This window comes from Cydia fagiglandana, chromosome 6, assembly GCF_963556715.1.
Source record: "Cydia fagiglandana chromosome 6, ilCydFagi1.1, whole genome shotgun sequence".
In the NCBI taxonomy this organism is placed as follows: domain Eukaryota; kingdom Metazoa; phylum Arthropoda; class Insecta; order Lepidoptera; family Tortricidae; genus Cydia; species Cydia fagiglandana.
Window position 1 is genome coordinate 10,053,386 of NC_085937.1, and position 15,413 is coordinate 10,068,798.

General features: G+C 39.7%; 1 protein-coding gene across 1 annotated transcript in view; it reads right to left on the bottom strand.

Moving 5' to 3' along the window:
• Positions 1 to 118: 118 nt before the first annotated feature.
• LOC134665150 (uncharacterized) overlaps positions 119 to 15,413 on the bottom strand; it is a 29,389-nt gene continuing 14,094 nt past the window's right edge. The window contains exons 4-16 of the mRNA XM_063521996.1: positions 12,605 to 12,745; positions 12,168 to 12,371; positions 11,571 to 11,737; positions 10,984 to 11,131; positions 10,426 to 10,574; positions 10,043 to 10,202; positions 9,625 to 9,852; positions 9,093 to 9,271; positions 8,777 to 8,966; positions 2,224 to 2,403; positions 1,260 to 1,543; positions 512 to 838; positions 119 to 192 (exon numbers count right to left, since the gene is read on the bottom strand). Of these exons, the coding sequence (XP_063378066.1) occupies positions 121 to 192; positions 512 to 838; positions 1,260 to 1,543; positions 2,224 to 2,403; positions 8,777 to 8,966; positions 9,093 to 9,271; positions 9,625 to 9,852; positions 10,043 to 10,202; positions 10,426 to 10,574; positions 10,984 to 11,131; positions 11,571 to 11,737; positions 12,168 to 12,371; positions 12,605 to 12,745 (2,429 nt within the window). The 3' untranslated portion in view covers positions 119 to 120. The remainder of the gene's footprint in view (positions 193 to 511; positions 839 to 1,259; positions 1,544 to 2,223; positions 2,404 to 8,776; positions 8,967 to 9,092; positions 9,272 to 9,624; positions 9,853 to 10,042; positions 10,203 to 10,425; positions 10,575 to 10,983; positions 11,132 to 11,570; positions 11,738 to 12,167; positions 12,372 to 12,604; positions 12,746 to 15,413) is intronic.

Genomic DNA, 15,413 nt, shown 5'->3' on the forward strand with positions numbered 1-15,413 from the left:
ATATCGTAAATTTATTAAAATTATTTTTACCTAATGAACTGTCCAGCTATTATTTTGTAAAGTCACTTATTATTTGGTCTAAATATAAAGTTCTTTGGCATCGTGCACTGTGAACATATCTCATAGCCCCGATTCCTTAGGTCTAGGAAATGTTTGGAAAGTTGTTAGCACGCCAGGCGTTCGCAGCAATACCTTGAAATAACGGAATGAATGTTAGTAACAAGACAAGTAATGGTATGTTAGGTGCAGACCACACGGTGTTGCGCTGTCATGAGTTTGGACAACTTTGTACTAAGTAACTGTAGGTGTAGGTACAGTCGACGTCAAAGTTAAGTACATATTTTTGGCCTCATTTCAAAGTAACATACCTAATTATCTTTGAAGTAGACCGTAACACACATATCGCGCCAGAAGCGTACCGCTCGTTCCCAAGAGCTTTTTCCACCTCGCAGAGACGTAGCACCATGTGTTCTGCACATTATGACGAATCATCGAATGGGTTAGTGTTTACCTGACGACCGTCATCATCAGGGTACGTGTACACGCCGGGCTGACCGCTGACCGTCGGGATGCCCACAGTGTTCATCGACGATATGTTCCCGTACTGCGGTTGCCGCTGACTCTCCTTTTTACTAGAGTTCTTCCTAACGATTGTTGTGTACGTCGGACCCTTAGGCATGTCTTTGATCTTCGTGCCGGACCGATAAGTGCCGAATTCGTCGGGCGGAGGCGGCAGAGAGAAGCCGTCCGACGTTTGCGTAATCACAGACGCCTCGTCGCTAATTTCTTTGGACAATTTATTCCGCATTTTCTTTGGCATCGTATGGAATGTGCTGGTCTGAAATAAACAAGAGATACAATTATAATTATTCAATTATTCTAAAAAACAGGTACTAATATGGTTAAAAACTGTTAATCGCTCGCTACAATGGGCGTCGGTGTTAACTGACCCAAATTAGTCTCTGTTAGAGACAAGGTATGTACCTACTCAAAAATGTGGTTGTTGTCTTTAAACTCCAACACTCGGTTGGTAAGTTAGTACTGACATTTAAATCTGGTTGGTCATATTGGTCAGAATGGCACATCCCAGGGCTAGACCAGAGACAATAAGCCCCCACGTAAACTGGTTAAAAAAAAGAAACAAACCATCTGATTGTGGCTAGCCGATTGCAGATTTAAATTGAGAAAAAAAATTGGTCAGAGACGGCCCTTGCAATGAGTTTTTAGCTTTTAACCTGATTATTGGAACGTAATTTTACCGCGGGAGGTAACTGGGTGACTAAATGGTCGCACAGATTGTCCATGTCCCTTCTCCTGTTTATGTTTTGCATGGAATGGACTCTGCAACTGGGACTGTGTCTTAGCACGTCGTGTTTGTGGCCAATGTCTTGTTCGGCGAAGTCGTGTAGATATCTGGCCGAGTGGAAGGAGCTGGTTCGCCGCACGTCGAAGTTCTTGGAGGGGTACCTCGCCATGGCCCGGCGGAATGATTCTGTCCGCCTGACGTTGCATTCGCTGTCGTCGCTGTCGTTACAAGTTGTTTCTAAAAAAAAAAACAGTGCAGTTGAAGGCCTCGCTCGTACTTGGTGGTACCATAGAGAAATACAGTAAGACAAGAATGCTCATTTCATGCATTAGTTTTGGTACCAACAAGACTATTATTTTCATAGTCGACATCTAGCATCGAGTAGCGGAATTATCAGTACTTTAAGTAGCAGTAGTAGTACTCAAAGAGAATTAAATCACTACGTTTTAGTAGTACTGTCAAATGACAATAGATGTAGCACCGACCGGAAAGTAACCAAATAAGTAAACAAATAAGAAACAACATAACCAAATAAACCAAACCAAAACTGATGTATGGAGTGAGCAGTCTTGTCTTACTATATTTCTCTATGTTGGTACCAAAACTGATGTATGGAGTGAGCAATCTATGTATTTTTTTCTCTATTGTGGTACTAAATCGTCTTTCCGTGTGTGGGTACATGTAAGCATTAATCGAAGGTTGTTAAAATTTGATTGGCGCCATGTTTTATTATACCGTAATTGTCAAACATTAACTTTTGACCACCAGAGTTACCGGATAATCTACGGAGCCGTACAGCACCATCAACATCATTTGTCTAATAATTCGTAGCACGAATTAATCATAGTAACATAAATTAACGTTAGGTACACCTCTAGTAGGTACCTACAATCTATGAAAATTTGCCAGGAACATACCGTCAGTGTTGTAGGCGCACAGCGGCGGGTTGGGGTCGCGCGGCGCGGTGGGGCGCGAGCCGCGCTCGTGCGCGCACAGCACCAGCGCGCACGCCGCGAGCGCCACCAGCAACACACCCCCGAACAGTGCCAGCGATAACACCGTGATGTTGGCCACCGTGTTCTGCACGGCCTCCTCACCTGTGTATACATTTTAAAGTTTGGAATAGACTGCTATTTAATTATTGCTCACCACGTAGGGCGTCCACAAATAGTTTGCTAGAGAACATAAAGCTAACTGACATAATCTTGAATAATTGGCTACTTTCCTACTAGCCAAATCAGCCGGCCTAGCCAAGGTTACAATCGCTATCGCTTCGACAACGAAAAGCATTATGTCTCTCGATCATAGAAGTAGCATCCTATAGAAGTGGTGAGCGCGTGCCTCCGTGAGGGACAAAACATACGCAATGCGACAATATTAAAAACACGTTTTAACATTCCTGACAATATACCAAAAACAATCTACGTAATTCGGTCGGGTTATTTGTTACCCACCATAGCCCATACTAACAAAAAGGTGGGGAACAAACAAAAAGTGAGACTGTGACAAGGACAAGCAATAGTACCGCTTTCTCTGCTACTCCTACTGAAAGTTCTATAAGTGTATCTCGTTCGGTCAATTGGGCCCCTCCCCATGTCTTCTCTATATTATTGTACCTCTATGCTCTCGATCAAGTCGATCACTCTTCCATATTAGTGCGACAGTGACAGTTGCGTTTTGATCGCTACGGAGCGTAAACGATTGGCATCTTGGCTATGCGGCCTGCATCTTTTTTAGGGTTCCGTACCCAAAGGGTAAAACGGGACCCTATTACTAAGACTTCGCTGTCCGTCCGTCCGTCCGTCCGTCCGTCCGTCCGTCCGTCTGTCACCAGGCTGTATCTCACGAACCGTGATAGCTAGACAGTTGAAATTTTCACAGATTATGTATTTCTGTTGCCGCTATAACAACAAATACTAAAAACAGAATAAAATAAAGATTTAAATGGGGCTCCCATACAACAAACGTGATTTTTGACCAAAGTTATTTTTTTAACCGACTTCCAAATCTCAAAGAAGGAGGTTATCAATTCGGTTGTATGTTTTTTTTTTATTTTTTTTATTTTTTTTATGTTTTTTTTAATTAAAGTTACAAGACTATATGGTTGGATTTGGGGTTGAACAAAAGATATTAAAATTTTACAGAAACGGTTTTTTTTTCATCTCTCTAGCTCTAAAAATAAAGATTTTAGACCCGGGTCAAATTTTTATTTTTCATTTTTTGATTTTTTTTTTGTCCAAATCGGTCCCAAAAAAGGTCTATGTATACGGAAATGCATTAGTCGTTTAGTACTTTGTACTAACGTCAGCTCAAAACTGAAGTCCATTTTGCTTTATCTCTTACCGTTTTCGAGATATATCGTTCTGAAGGTACGAATTTACGAAAAAACTTTGCTATTAACTCCATCAGGCGCTGATGACTTTTTGTATGGATATATTGAAATCCGACTCGCACTTGACCGTTTTACATAGATTTTTTTTTTTGTAATTTCGGGTTAGTAAGTTCGGGTCATGATTTATATGGTAATCATCATCATCATCATCATCATCATCATCATCATTTTCGCTTTCAGTCGCCCACTGCTGAGTATAGGCCTCTCTTCGTGTACGCCACTTATATACATGCATTTATGTGTATGGTAATATTTAGTAAGTGACATGGCATAATGTATATTGACATAATCTGTCAAACTGTAAAATTTGTTTTTTTTTTGTCAAATTTAGTGTAAAGTATTATATTTTGTCATAGTTTAGTACTAAATGTCAATGTTGGGTAATTTTTTGTAGACTGCATTTCTCATCTTAAGGGCCGGCAACGCACTTGCAGCCCCAGTGATCGCTGTGCTTATGTATTTTTGGGCGAGTTTTTGGGTTTCGTATGGGAATATTTGGTACAAAGGGACATGTTACAGTGTCCCAGTGTATATTGACATGATCTGTCAAACTGTCAAATTTGACAGTTTTTGTCAAATTTAGTGTAAGATCATATTTTGTCATGGTTAAGTACAAAATAAAATTACTTAAATATTATTATTGAATAGAATAGAATAGAATAGGTAATTATATGGTAATCATCATCATCATTTTCGCTTTCAGTCGCCCACTGCTGACCTATAGGCCTCTCTTCGTGTACGCCACTTATATACATGCATTTATGTGTATGGTAATATTTAGTACAAAGTGACATGGCATAATGTATATTGACATAATCTGTCAAACTGTCAAATTTGTTTTTTTTTGTCAAATTTAGTGTAGAGTATTATATTTTGTCATAGTTTAGTACTAAATGTCAATGTTGGGTAATTTTTTGTAGACTGCATTTCTCATCTTAAGGGCCGGCAACGCACTTGCAGCCCCAGTGATCGCTGTGCGTATGTATTTTTGGGCGAGTTTTTGGGTTTCGTATGGGAATATTTGGTACAAAGGGACATGTTACAGTGTCCCAGTGTATATTGACATGATCTGTCAAACTGTCAAATTTGACAGTTTTTGTCAAATTTAGTGTAAGATCATATTTTGTCATGGTTAAGTACAAAATAAAAATTAATTAAATATTATTATTGAATAGAATAGAATAGAATAGGTAATTATATGGTAATCATCATCATCATCATTTTCGCTTTCAGTCGCCCACTGCTGACCTATAGGCCTCTCTTCGTGTACGCTACTTATATACATGCATTTATGTGTATGGTAATATTTAGTACAAAGTGACATGGCATAATGTATATTGACATAATCTGTCAAACTGTCAAATTTGTTCGTTTTTGTCAAATTTAGTGTAAAGTATTATATTTTGTCATAGTTTAGTACTAAATGTCAATGTTGGGTAATTTTTTGTAGACTGCATTTCTCATCTTAAGGGCCGGCAACGCACTTGCAGCCCCAGTGATCGCTGTGCTTATATATTTTTGGGCGACTTTTTGGGTTTCGTATGGGAATATTTGGTACAAAGTGACATGTTATAGTGTCCCAGTGTATATTGACATGATCTGTCAAACTGTCAAATTTGACAGTTTTTTTGTCAAATTTAGTGTAAGATCATATTTTGTCATGGTTAAGTACAAAATAAAATTACTTAAGTATTATTGTTGGCAGATACTGTCAAATGGGATGTTGTTTGACAGAATCTGTAAGAATCTTGAAAGTTGAAAGTTTTTTAATAAATATGGATCTTGCTTACGCAGCGTCTTATGTAGGCGAACATCGCGCGATCCCGAAGCGAAACGGCGGGACGCGGCGCGAGGCGGCTCAATCAATCCTTTGATGCCCATAGAAGTGTCCTATGTAAGCGATCTCGTTGTGACCGCGGTGCGGCGCGATTTGATGAATGCTGATGGTCCTCGTTATTATGCTCAAGGCATTAGTCTTAAATAGTAGGTACTTAAGATAAGGTGTTGTATAGTAATCAAAGTGAATGCGGTTCAGTCGGCACGCGTTGATGTCTTTTTAAATTTTGTTTGTTTCATAGGAGTTTCTTTAGGAAATTTTGTTTTTAGGGTTCCGTACCCAAAGGGTAAAACGGGATCCTATTACTAAGACTCCGCTGTCCGTCCGTCCGTCCGTCCGTCCGTCCGTCCGTCCGTCACCAGGCTGTATCTCACGAACCGTGATAGCTAGACAGCTGATATTTTCACAGTTGACGTATTTCTGTTGCCGCTATAACAACAAATACTAAAAACATAATAAAATAAAGATTTAAGTCAACATCAACATCAACATCAACATTTATTCAGCAAATAGGCCACAAGGGCACTTTTACACGTCAACATTGAATTTACATAAAAGCAAAAATAATAACATCAACAATTTTATAAAATAAAACTAACAATTCAATCTAACGTATTACAATTACTAAGAGATGTATATGGTCTCTTAATGTCGAATTACATACAAAATACAGATAAAAAAACACACACAAAAAAAATCTATAATATTTAGAGGTGTAAATGTCTCTAGGTGTCAGAACTATAAGATTATATAGTTTATCAAGTTATCCTTAGAGATGTATAAGGTCTCCAAGAGTCAATATCCTGTATAATTAATACATTCATTAAAAGAAAAGAAACATACGAGAACAGAATGAGGCGTCTCACTGTAATTAATTAATAAAAGTTACTAAGTATAGTATATATAGCTAATAGCTCGTGTTAGCTTAACAGACCAGTCTCCACAAACAGCACCCGTTCACGAGTATGACGCGTATCTCAGCCATCGCCTCCCTCAACCTTCATTCGGGAAAGTGGCGACCCGATCAACAACGCCACCGTAAGCAAAGACTTTTAAGCGAGCATGACATGTTCAAGCTACCGGCCTATATTAATATTAAAATAGTAATAACATGTAGCTGTAAGACACGGCATTTTGTGCTCATATGTTACATAAAAAGACAGTAATATAGCTTCACATAATTACTAGCCTAAGTTGACTTAGAGATGTAAAGGTCTCTAAGTGTCAGAAACATTAAAAATATAGGTAAGTATGTACAATCAAAAATAAAAATCAAATAAATAAATATGTACTTAGAGATGTATAAGGTCTCCAAGTGTCCAAAACTAAAATTAAATTAAACAATATAATCAAGCGAGAACATCATTGTCTCATGTGTCAATTCTACTGGACACTAGCATATTTAATTCACAATGTAAAAAAAAACAATATTTATTTAATTCTTATTATACTAATGAAATCAAGCTACCGGCTTAAAAGCATCTCTATCGTTTATAAAATCATTTACAGTGTAGTACGCCTTACGTAACAAGGAGTGCTTAATGTGCGACTTAAATTTATGAAGTGGTAAATTCACTACATCAGTGGGGACTTTGTTATAAAAACGTGTACAGTTCCCGACGAAAGACGTACTAACCTTACGGAGGCGGTGGGCGGGCACAGCAAGTTTATGTTTGTTTCTAGTGTTATAGTTATGGATATCACTGTTAACCTTGAATTCGTGGATGTTTTTCCGAACATACATAATATTCTCTAGTATGTATTGAGATGCAACGGTAAGAATGTTAACTTCTTTGAATTTCTCTCTTAGGGATACTCGAGCGCCCAGTCCATAGATGGAACGTACAGCTCGTTTTTGCAGCACAAATATTGTCTGAATATCTGCCGCTTTTCCCCACAACAGAATTCCATAAGACATAACACTATGGAAGTAACTAAAGTATACCAGCCTGGCCGTCTCTACGTTTGTCAGCTGTTTGATTCTCCTCACTGCATAGGCTGCTGAACTAAGTTTTCCGGCTAGAGTGCCTATATGTGCATGCCATTGCAGTTTGGAGTCTAGAGTGACTCCCAGGAAAACAGTTCGGTCCTCAAATTCCAGCGTATCACCTTTTATTTTAATCTTGCTGTTATTTACCTGCTTGACGTTAGGTAGCGTAAACTTGATGCATTTGGTTTTCTTGGCGTTCAAAAGCAAATTGTTTGCCGTAAACCAGTTTACAATGGTAGATAGCGCGTCATTAATGCTCTCGAAGCTATTTTCCTTTCTGTCCACTTTAAATATAAGGGAAGTGTCATCTGCAAATAACACTATATCATGTCTATCTTGCACAACTTTTGGTAAGTCATTAATGTATACCAAGAACAGGAAGGGACCAAGAATTGAACCTTGAGGCACTCCGAGGGCTACCGGGGACCCCGCCGATTGAGTTCCATTAATAACTACTCGCTGAGTTCTATCCGAAAGGTACGATGAGACCAGGTCAAGGGCACTAGCTTTTATCCCATAGCGGCTTAATTTTCTCTTTAAATTTTCGTGATCAACGCAATCAAATGCCTTTGACAGATCACAGAAAATTCCAACAGCATCTTGAGCTTTTTCCCAAGCATCAAAGATGTGTTTTAGAAGTGGGGCTCCCATACAACAAACGTCATTTTTGACCGAAGTTAAGCAACGTCGGGTGGGGTCAGTACTTGGATGGGTGACCGTTTTTTTAGATAATGGTACGGAACCCTTCGTGTGCGAGTCCGACTCGCACTTGGCCGGTTTTTTTAGAACTGTCAAAACGATTTGCTAATATGGAATTTATATGAAAACGTGTATAGTGACGTCAGGTCAACTCACATACTTTTTTTTATATTTTCCGATTTATTAAATAGAAATTGTGGTTAAAAATTACTGCTATCTACGTTTTTCTAATTATCTGGTGTTTTATTTTTTTTATTATGACGTTTTTCTAATTATCTGGTGTTTTATTTTTTATTTTTTTATTATGACGTTTTTCTAATTATCTGGTGTTTATATTATTATTATTTATTTCGTGCACAGTGTGAAATAATTTAAGTAGAGGAAAGTACCTAATTATTGTAGAGACTGATATGTGTTTTGGTACTTTGATTCTCCTACCTACTTAGTTCCCTGTAGCTTTGATAGAGTATAATGAATGGTCTATATCTATATAGCCAAAACGTTGGAACATGCTTTACCCTAAACATTAAAAAAAAGTTAGTAGATACAAACCAGCTAATTCATCGATAATGCTGTCTTTGTCAATCTCGACTAATTGGCTGTCTCCTTTATCATTCGATGCCACTATTTCGAATTTGAAATTCTCTTCTGTCAAGTCTTGTATCAGGAACTTTGGTTCTAACTTCGTTATCGTTTCTAGAACTTCGTCTGTGTCTGTAGATTTTGCCACGATTGTGAACTTCTGAAATATTTAAATAATCGAGTGAAACAGCGAAACTGCATGTATGGATCTACGTCAGAAAGGCCTAAGAAAGTAGTTAAAATAGTTTCCATAATTTTACCAACAGCAATTATTTGAAATTGCTACCTGCGGCAAACCGCCGTCATGGCCCTTGTCGCAAGTGACAGTGACGTCACGGTCCTGTTTGACAGCGACGCAGTTCAAGGGAGGCCGCGGCGCCGTCTGGTCCGTTATGAGAAAGCTGCAAGGCCTTTTGGGCAAGTCGTTCTCAGGCACCTCGTTTATTCCCCAGCAGAATATCGAACCTGAATAATAAATGGATTTCAACGACTTTCTCCAATACATCTGGGATACCGAGCTTTTCACAGAAAACATATAAAAACGAGAAAATGCGCGTTTTCCCAGATATAAGATCTAGCTATGATCGATTTTTGGCCTCCGAAAACCCCCATACAGCAAATTTCATCGAAATCGTTAGAGCTGTTTCCGAGATCCCCGAAATATGTATATATAAATAATTATACAAGAATTGCTCGTTTAAAGTTGTAAGATATGATAAAATGTAGATAAGATTATAAGGATTTTTTTGACATAAGAATCGACCACTCAACATTTTTTTTAAATAAATTTGGACCATGAGAAATAAAATTGAACTTACTGAACGCGGTGTCATTAGGCCGTGTATACAAATACGTGTTGTTATCCGTTATTACAAGATTTAGAGGGATTTTGTTCTCGAAATCATCGGGTTTAGCTTGTCCGCTGACAACGGCCCAGCCGTACTGGAACGGGGGTGGGTTTGACTTGACGTTGCATGTTATGTTGATGGACTCGTCCACTCCCAGGCCGTATTCGGCCACTGTCTCCTCTTCGCAAAATGCTGGATCTGAAAAGCATTACAATTTGGTAACCAAGCCAAGGCAAGTTGGGGCACTTACATAAAATAGGTACGAAGTTCAGCGAAAATTCTGTAATATTTCTGCATTCTGTGTTCGCTGATCGGTTATTATTAGACGAACTGAACTCTATACTAGCTTGTAAGGTGAGCCCTGTACTTCGTAACAAACTGAACTTACAAATAAGGTCTATAAAGACCGGTTCACTGTAAGAGGACCCCTCGGAATTGATAGCGCCACAGACGTACGCGCCTCCGTCTTTCTCAGTCACCTCTCGCAGATTCAGAACCGGGTGAAAACTGCCTTCGTTGTTATCTGTGTAGTTAGATATGATATCATCCTGTAACACAAGCATTGAATTAAAGCGAAGGTGTGAATTAATGAAGAGTTATAGCCTAATACAAAGTCACGACGCGTGTCTTATTACTATGATCACTACTTAGCGTAGTCGGCTAATAAAGTAGTTGTACTGGTTTTCTATACCTATATGCCTTAATTATTACCAAGGCAATAGAGTTCAATTAAAAATAGCAAACAAGTGATGTAGTTTATTAAATTTGTACCTGGTGAAACCATGTGAGCTGGTGTACTGCCGGATTGGCTTGGCTCGTGCAGTTTAGTGTAACGTTGGACCCCCTGAGCACGTGCAGTGTACAGTTTGTGGCGTCCAGCTGCCCGCCGTATTCCACAGTTATATTTAGTACCGGTGGATCTGTACAATAAGATTAGTATTTAAACTATGCTGCTCAACCCACGTTCTGTTTTTAGATTTAGTTGGTAATCAATAACCATGTTAAGTTAAAAGCTATCTTGGAGAATAAAATAATGCAAAATTAAGATGACATATCAGTATAAAAGTCATTTATCGTAAAATAATTAGAGTAGGTAGTTTAACCAAAAGTTAAATTACTGTTACTAATGTTCAGATTTCTTTCCGATTTTAGGCAATTAACACATTCAGTGCCGAAAACCCGACTATCGGGTATTTTATGATATCGTTCCCAGGCCGGACGACCCGATACTCGGGATCGTGGTACTACTGCTTTATATGACGAAATTGTTGCGGCCTGGCGTGGACGTCTTGTTTGGCAATGAATGTGTTAAGTGACATGAAGACTAACAGAACACAGAGAGCGGGAGAGGCGGCGCGCAGGTGAGTTCCGCGTCGGTCTTGTATGCGGGCACGCAGCACGTGACCCGCGCCTCGTCCCATGTGTGGTCTATACTCAGCTCCATCTCGCTGATTAGTAAGCGCTGCGACGGCTCCTCCTGTGGAATAATCAATGGTGTACAGGTGTCCCTAAAACCAACGCCAAGACATAATAAAGGGCTTATAGAACAGCTGATGGGCTAAATACAAGATTAAGCAAATTTAAAAGAATCCTGACTATGATAACTATGAGACTAACTCATCAATAACTATGAGATTTTCATTAGGTTACATAAGTTACATTTGCCCCTCTAAGTCTTGGCGTTGGTTTTAGGGTCATTCTGTATAAACATATTTACTCGTCTATTATCTATTCTATATTTCCCGTTATTGATATGCATTGGGTTTTCAGTGATAAAGGCCGGTTTGATACATTTTTACTATCCTTCCAAGATGTGTTTGGTAATTTATCCAGCATAAGGTTGGTGATTGTAGCGCCCATCAGCACCCGGCACTGCACCACTTTGTCCAAGTGCACGCTGTCGTTTGGTATCTTACTGTGATATCCTGCGTCGGGTTGATGAGTGTGGCGCCCCTGGCCCGCCATATGACGGTCGGCGTGGGCCGCGCGCCCAGCACCCGGCACTGCAACACTACTGTGTCCTCAGAGTGCACGCGGCTGTCGTTTGCTCCAAGAGCCCGCACGGCTATCAGCTCCGGCGGAACTGCAAGCAACGTGTTTAATTAAGAAGTAGACAGAGCATTATCTGTATAGTTCTCCAAAAAAGTGAGAGACACGCTGCAAGGGCTTTAAAGGGGCTCACAGATTACCAGTTCGCCGGACGATATCAACCTGTCAGTTGCTCGGAAGTCAGAAGTCAGTTGTCGTCTTTTGCGTTTAATTGACAGGCTGATACCATCCGACGAACTGGTAATCTGTGGGCCCCTTAACGCATTCACTGTCAGGGGGCGTTGCCTAGGAACAAACTTGTATGACGGTGGACGCATATGTGCGTCGGGGGCAGTGAATGTGTTAAGATAAGTATTTTTTCTACAGCTTATAATCTTTCTTTCTTGAACTTGGTAGGCAGTACCTACTATTATCTACTTATTCCTAAATCATCTCATTTGACAGTAGTATAACAATGATCTTACGATGCATATCGATGACAATGTCAATAGCCAGCGGCGGCGTGACGTCATTATTGTTGGCCAGGCACGTAAGCACCAGGCCATGGTCCTCACGCCGCAATGGCGCATACGTTACGTCGCTGCGTACGCGCTGCGGCGACAGCACCACAGTCTTGTTATGGATGAAACGCTTGCCTGACCACCAGGAGACCGATGCCTGTGGATGACCTGACAGAACAAGTTTTAAAATGAAATGTACATGGCAACATTGGGAACTTTATGAATCAATACCATTCATAATGTGTCCATGCAATTTTGCGGCTAGCTGTACATGTTCAAGTAATTAGCCTGTCCATAATCGTGATTTCGCCTTATCAAGGTCCAATTGTGAATTTATTTTATGACGTGCTTCTGTAGTCCATCTACCATGCCAAACAGCCATATTTAATGAACCAACCAACCTCCGAAGGCTACGCAAAAGAGTTCGAGAGAGTCGCCAATATAATAAGGACCGATGTTTCCGCTGCTGTTGGCGTCCGCGGTCGCCGATGCGATCTTCGAACCATTCTTCTGCAGACCCACCCACATCCGCTGCGGAGGCTCTGCAATCAAAAGTTTCACCTAGTCACAATAAGTAGTAAAATAGTGTAAGCAATTGATTATTGATCAAGAATAAAACGGTCTTGTCCGCAAGTCTGACAGCCGAATTAGATGGCGCTACGCTATACGACGCGACGTAAACTTTTGATAACCAGAGTTATCACATATATTGTACAGTCAGCAGCAATAAATATTTTGATCACATCGCCCGCTTAGCAACTTCTGCTGCTGACTGTACCTACATACTTTTAGCACCGACTTCTGTAGAGCTGGCAGCTTCTTCTCAAAGGGGGGCACAGGGGGATTGTATATTTTAATTTATTTTAGATTTAGGTATAGTTTAGTTTAGTTACTTTCTTCTTCTTCCTGGCGTTATCCCGGCATTATGCCACGGCTCATGGGAGCCTGGGGTCCGCTTGACAACTAATCCCATGATTTGACGTAGGCACTAGTTAGGGTTCCGTACCCAAAGGGTAAGAAAGTAAGGGGGGTAAGGGGGTTAGGGTCCGTCCGTCCGTCTGTCTGTCACCAGGCTGTATCTCACGAACCGTGATAGCTAGACAGTTGAAATTTTCACAGATGATGTATTTCTGTTGCCGCTATAACAACAAATACTAAAAACAGAATAAAATAAAGATTTAAGTGGGGCTCCCATACAACAAACGTGATTTTTGACCAAAGTTAAGCAACGTCGGGCGTGGTCAGTACTTGGATGGGTGACCGTTTTCTTTTTGCATTTTTTTTTTGCTTTATGGTACGGAACCCTTCGTGCGCGAGTCCGACTCGCACTTGCCCGGTTTTTTTTACGAAAGCGACTGACATCTGACCTTCCAACCCAGAGGGGAAACTAGGTCTTATTGGGATTAGTCCGGTTTCCTCACGATGTTTTCCTTCACCGAAAAGCGACTGGCAAATATCAAATAATATTTCGTACATAATTAAGTTCTGAATAGAACATTATTGCAGAGGCCGGGAAAGGGCAATTCGTGGATGAGTTTCGATTTTGTCGGACGACGCGAAGCGGAGTCCGACAAAGAAGACGAATCCACGAATTGCTATTCCTGCCGAGGCATATATAGTGCTTTTCTCCAAACATGCGAGGAAATAAGCTAAAATAATTATTATTTAAGCATCAAGCATCACTCAAATCAAACCTTCACATCCAAAATGTCAAAAACAATTTCCCTCTTTAATTAATTTTTAAAAGTTAAAGGCACAAACTTATTCTGCCATTCAGTACCATTCAATATTCGTTCATTCAATATAATTGCGCAATATAGTTTGTCAAACCAACTTTTCAGTCAGTAAGAACCAGGAAAACTACACCCATCCTTTTCTTTAGGGTGCTAGTACTAGTGTAAGACAAAGATAGTATGATTCTCTTTGTCTATGTTTGAAATGAGAAAGTCCTTTGACAAACTATGTAAGCTTTATGAACACGGATGAGATTAAAAAAAAATATAAAAATAATCTTTGATTTTATTAAGCAGTATTCGCACGATCATACACGTGAAATGATAGCTGATCGGGTCGTGTAGAAGCGGCTCGCGGCAATAATAATTGGCCGTTTGCGTTTTTTATTATTAAAAAGTAAAAAACACTACAGTAATAAGTTATTACTGTAGTGTTTTTTTTACTTCCCGTCCGCTAGAACAGGACAGCGATAGTTTGATGTTTTTTAGTTAGAGTTTGACATTAACGAAGAACTTCCCGTACTATTTTTGCTACAGTAAGCCCATATAACCATTCCAGTCGCAGAATCATCAAAGTGGTAACTAAATGTCAGATGTGTCGTAACAGAGTCCACACAATGTGTCTAGAATTGTTTCGAAACAAAGTGTCGTCGCCGTGTGTACACTTTTCCGTAACAAGGTGTCGACACATTTGTGTGCACTTTGCGTGCGGTTTGCGACTACATCTGACAGCAAATTTGTGACAGCAAATGTCAATATAAAATACCTCTTGAAAACCAAGGTTTGTCAAACTACTATTAGTGTCTCGTGTGCTCGTAAATAACTAGTAAGTCATCATGGGCGATGCAAATGATAATAATAGACCAAAACCATATAAACACCCAACACCCGTCAACCTTTTACAGAAAAGTTTTTAAAGAAATGCAATAAGCTACTTAGGTCAGCCAACGAATGCTCCAAAAAGTTGTAGAGGGAAATGCTCAGAACACAATTTTTGACTCTGTAACTTGGTTTGGACAAGTTAGGAGGTGAACATATCAAAAGTCCCCGGCCGTAGCCCTTGAGCGGGGGGAAGAGAGGGGGCTTTGAAGGTCCCATTTTCCGGTTTTTCGATTATATCTCGGAAACTATGCATCTTAGCGACATGGCCACTTATACAAAATGAAAGTTAATTTAATTTGTTACAAGTTTATTCGTCAATTTTTTCGATATGTTGAATAGTTTTTGAGATATCCGCTCTTGAAAGTTTATTTAGGGCTCTCAATTTTATCTTGATATATCTACATCAGTGAAGGTGCTAGGTATCGTTTTCGTATAAATCTGGGTTGCTGAATCCATTTAAGGTATCACATTGACACCATTCCACAAAATTAAAAAAAATCTTTTTAGGGTTCCGTACCTCAAAAGCAAAAAACGGAATCCTTATAGGATCACTCGTGCGTCTGTATGTCTGTCCGTCTGAATACACAAAATAGTT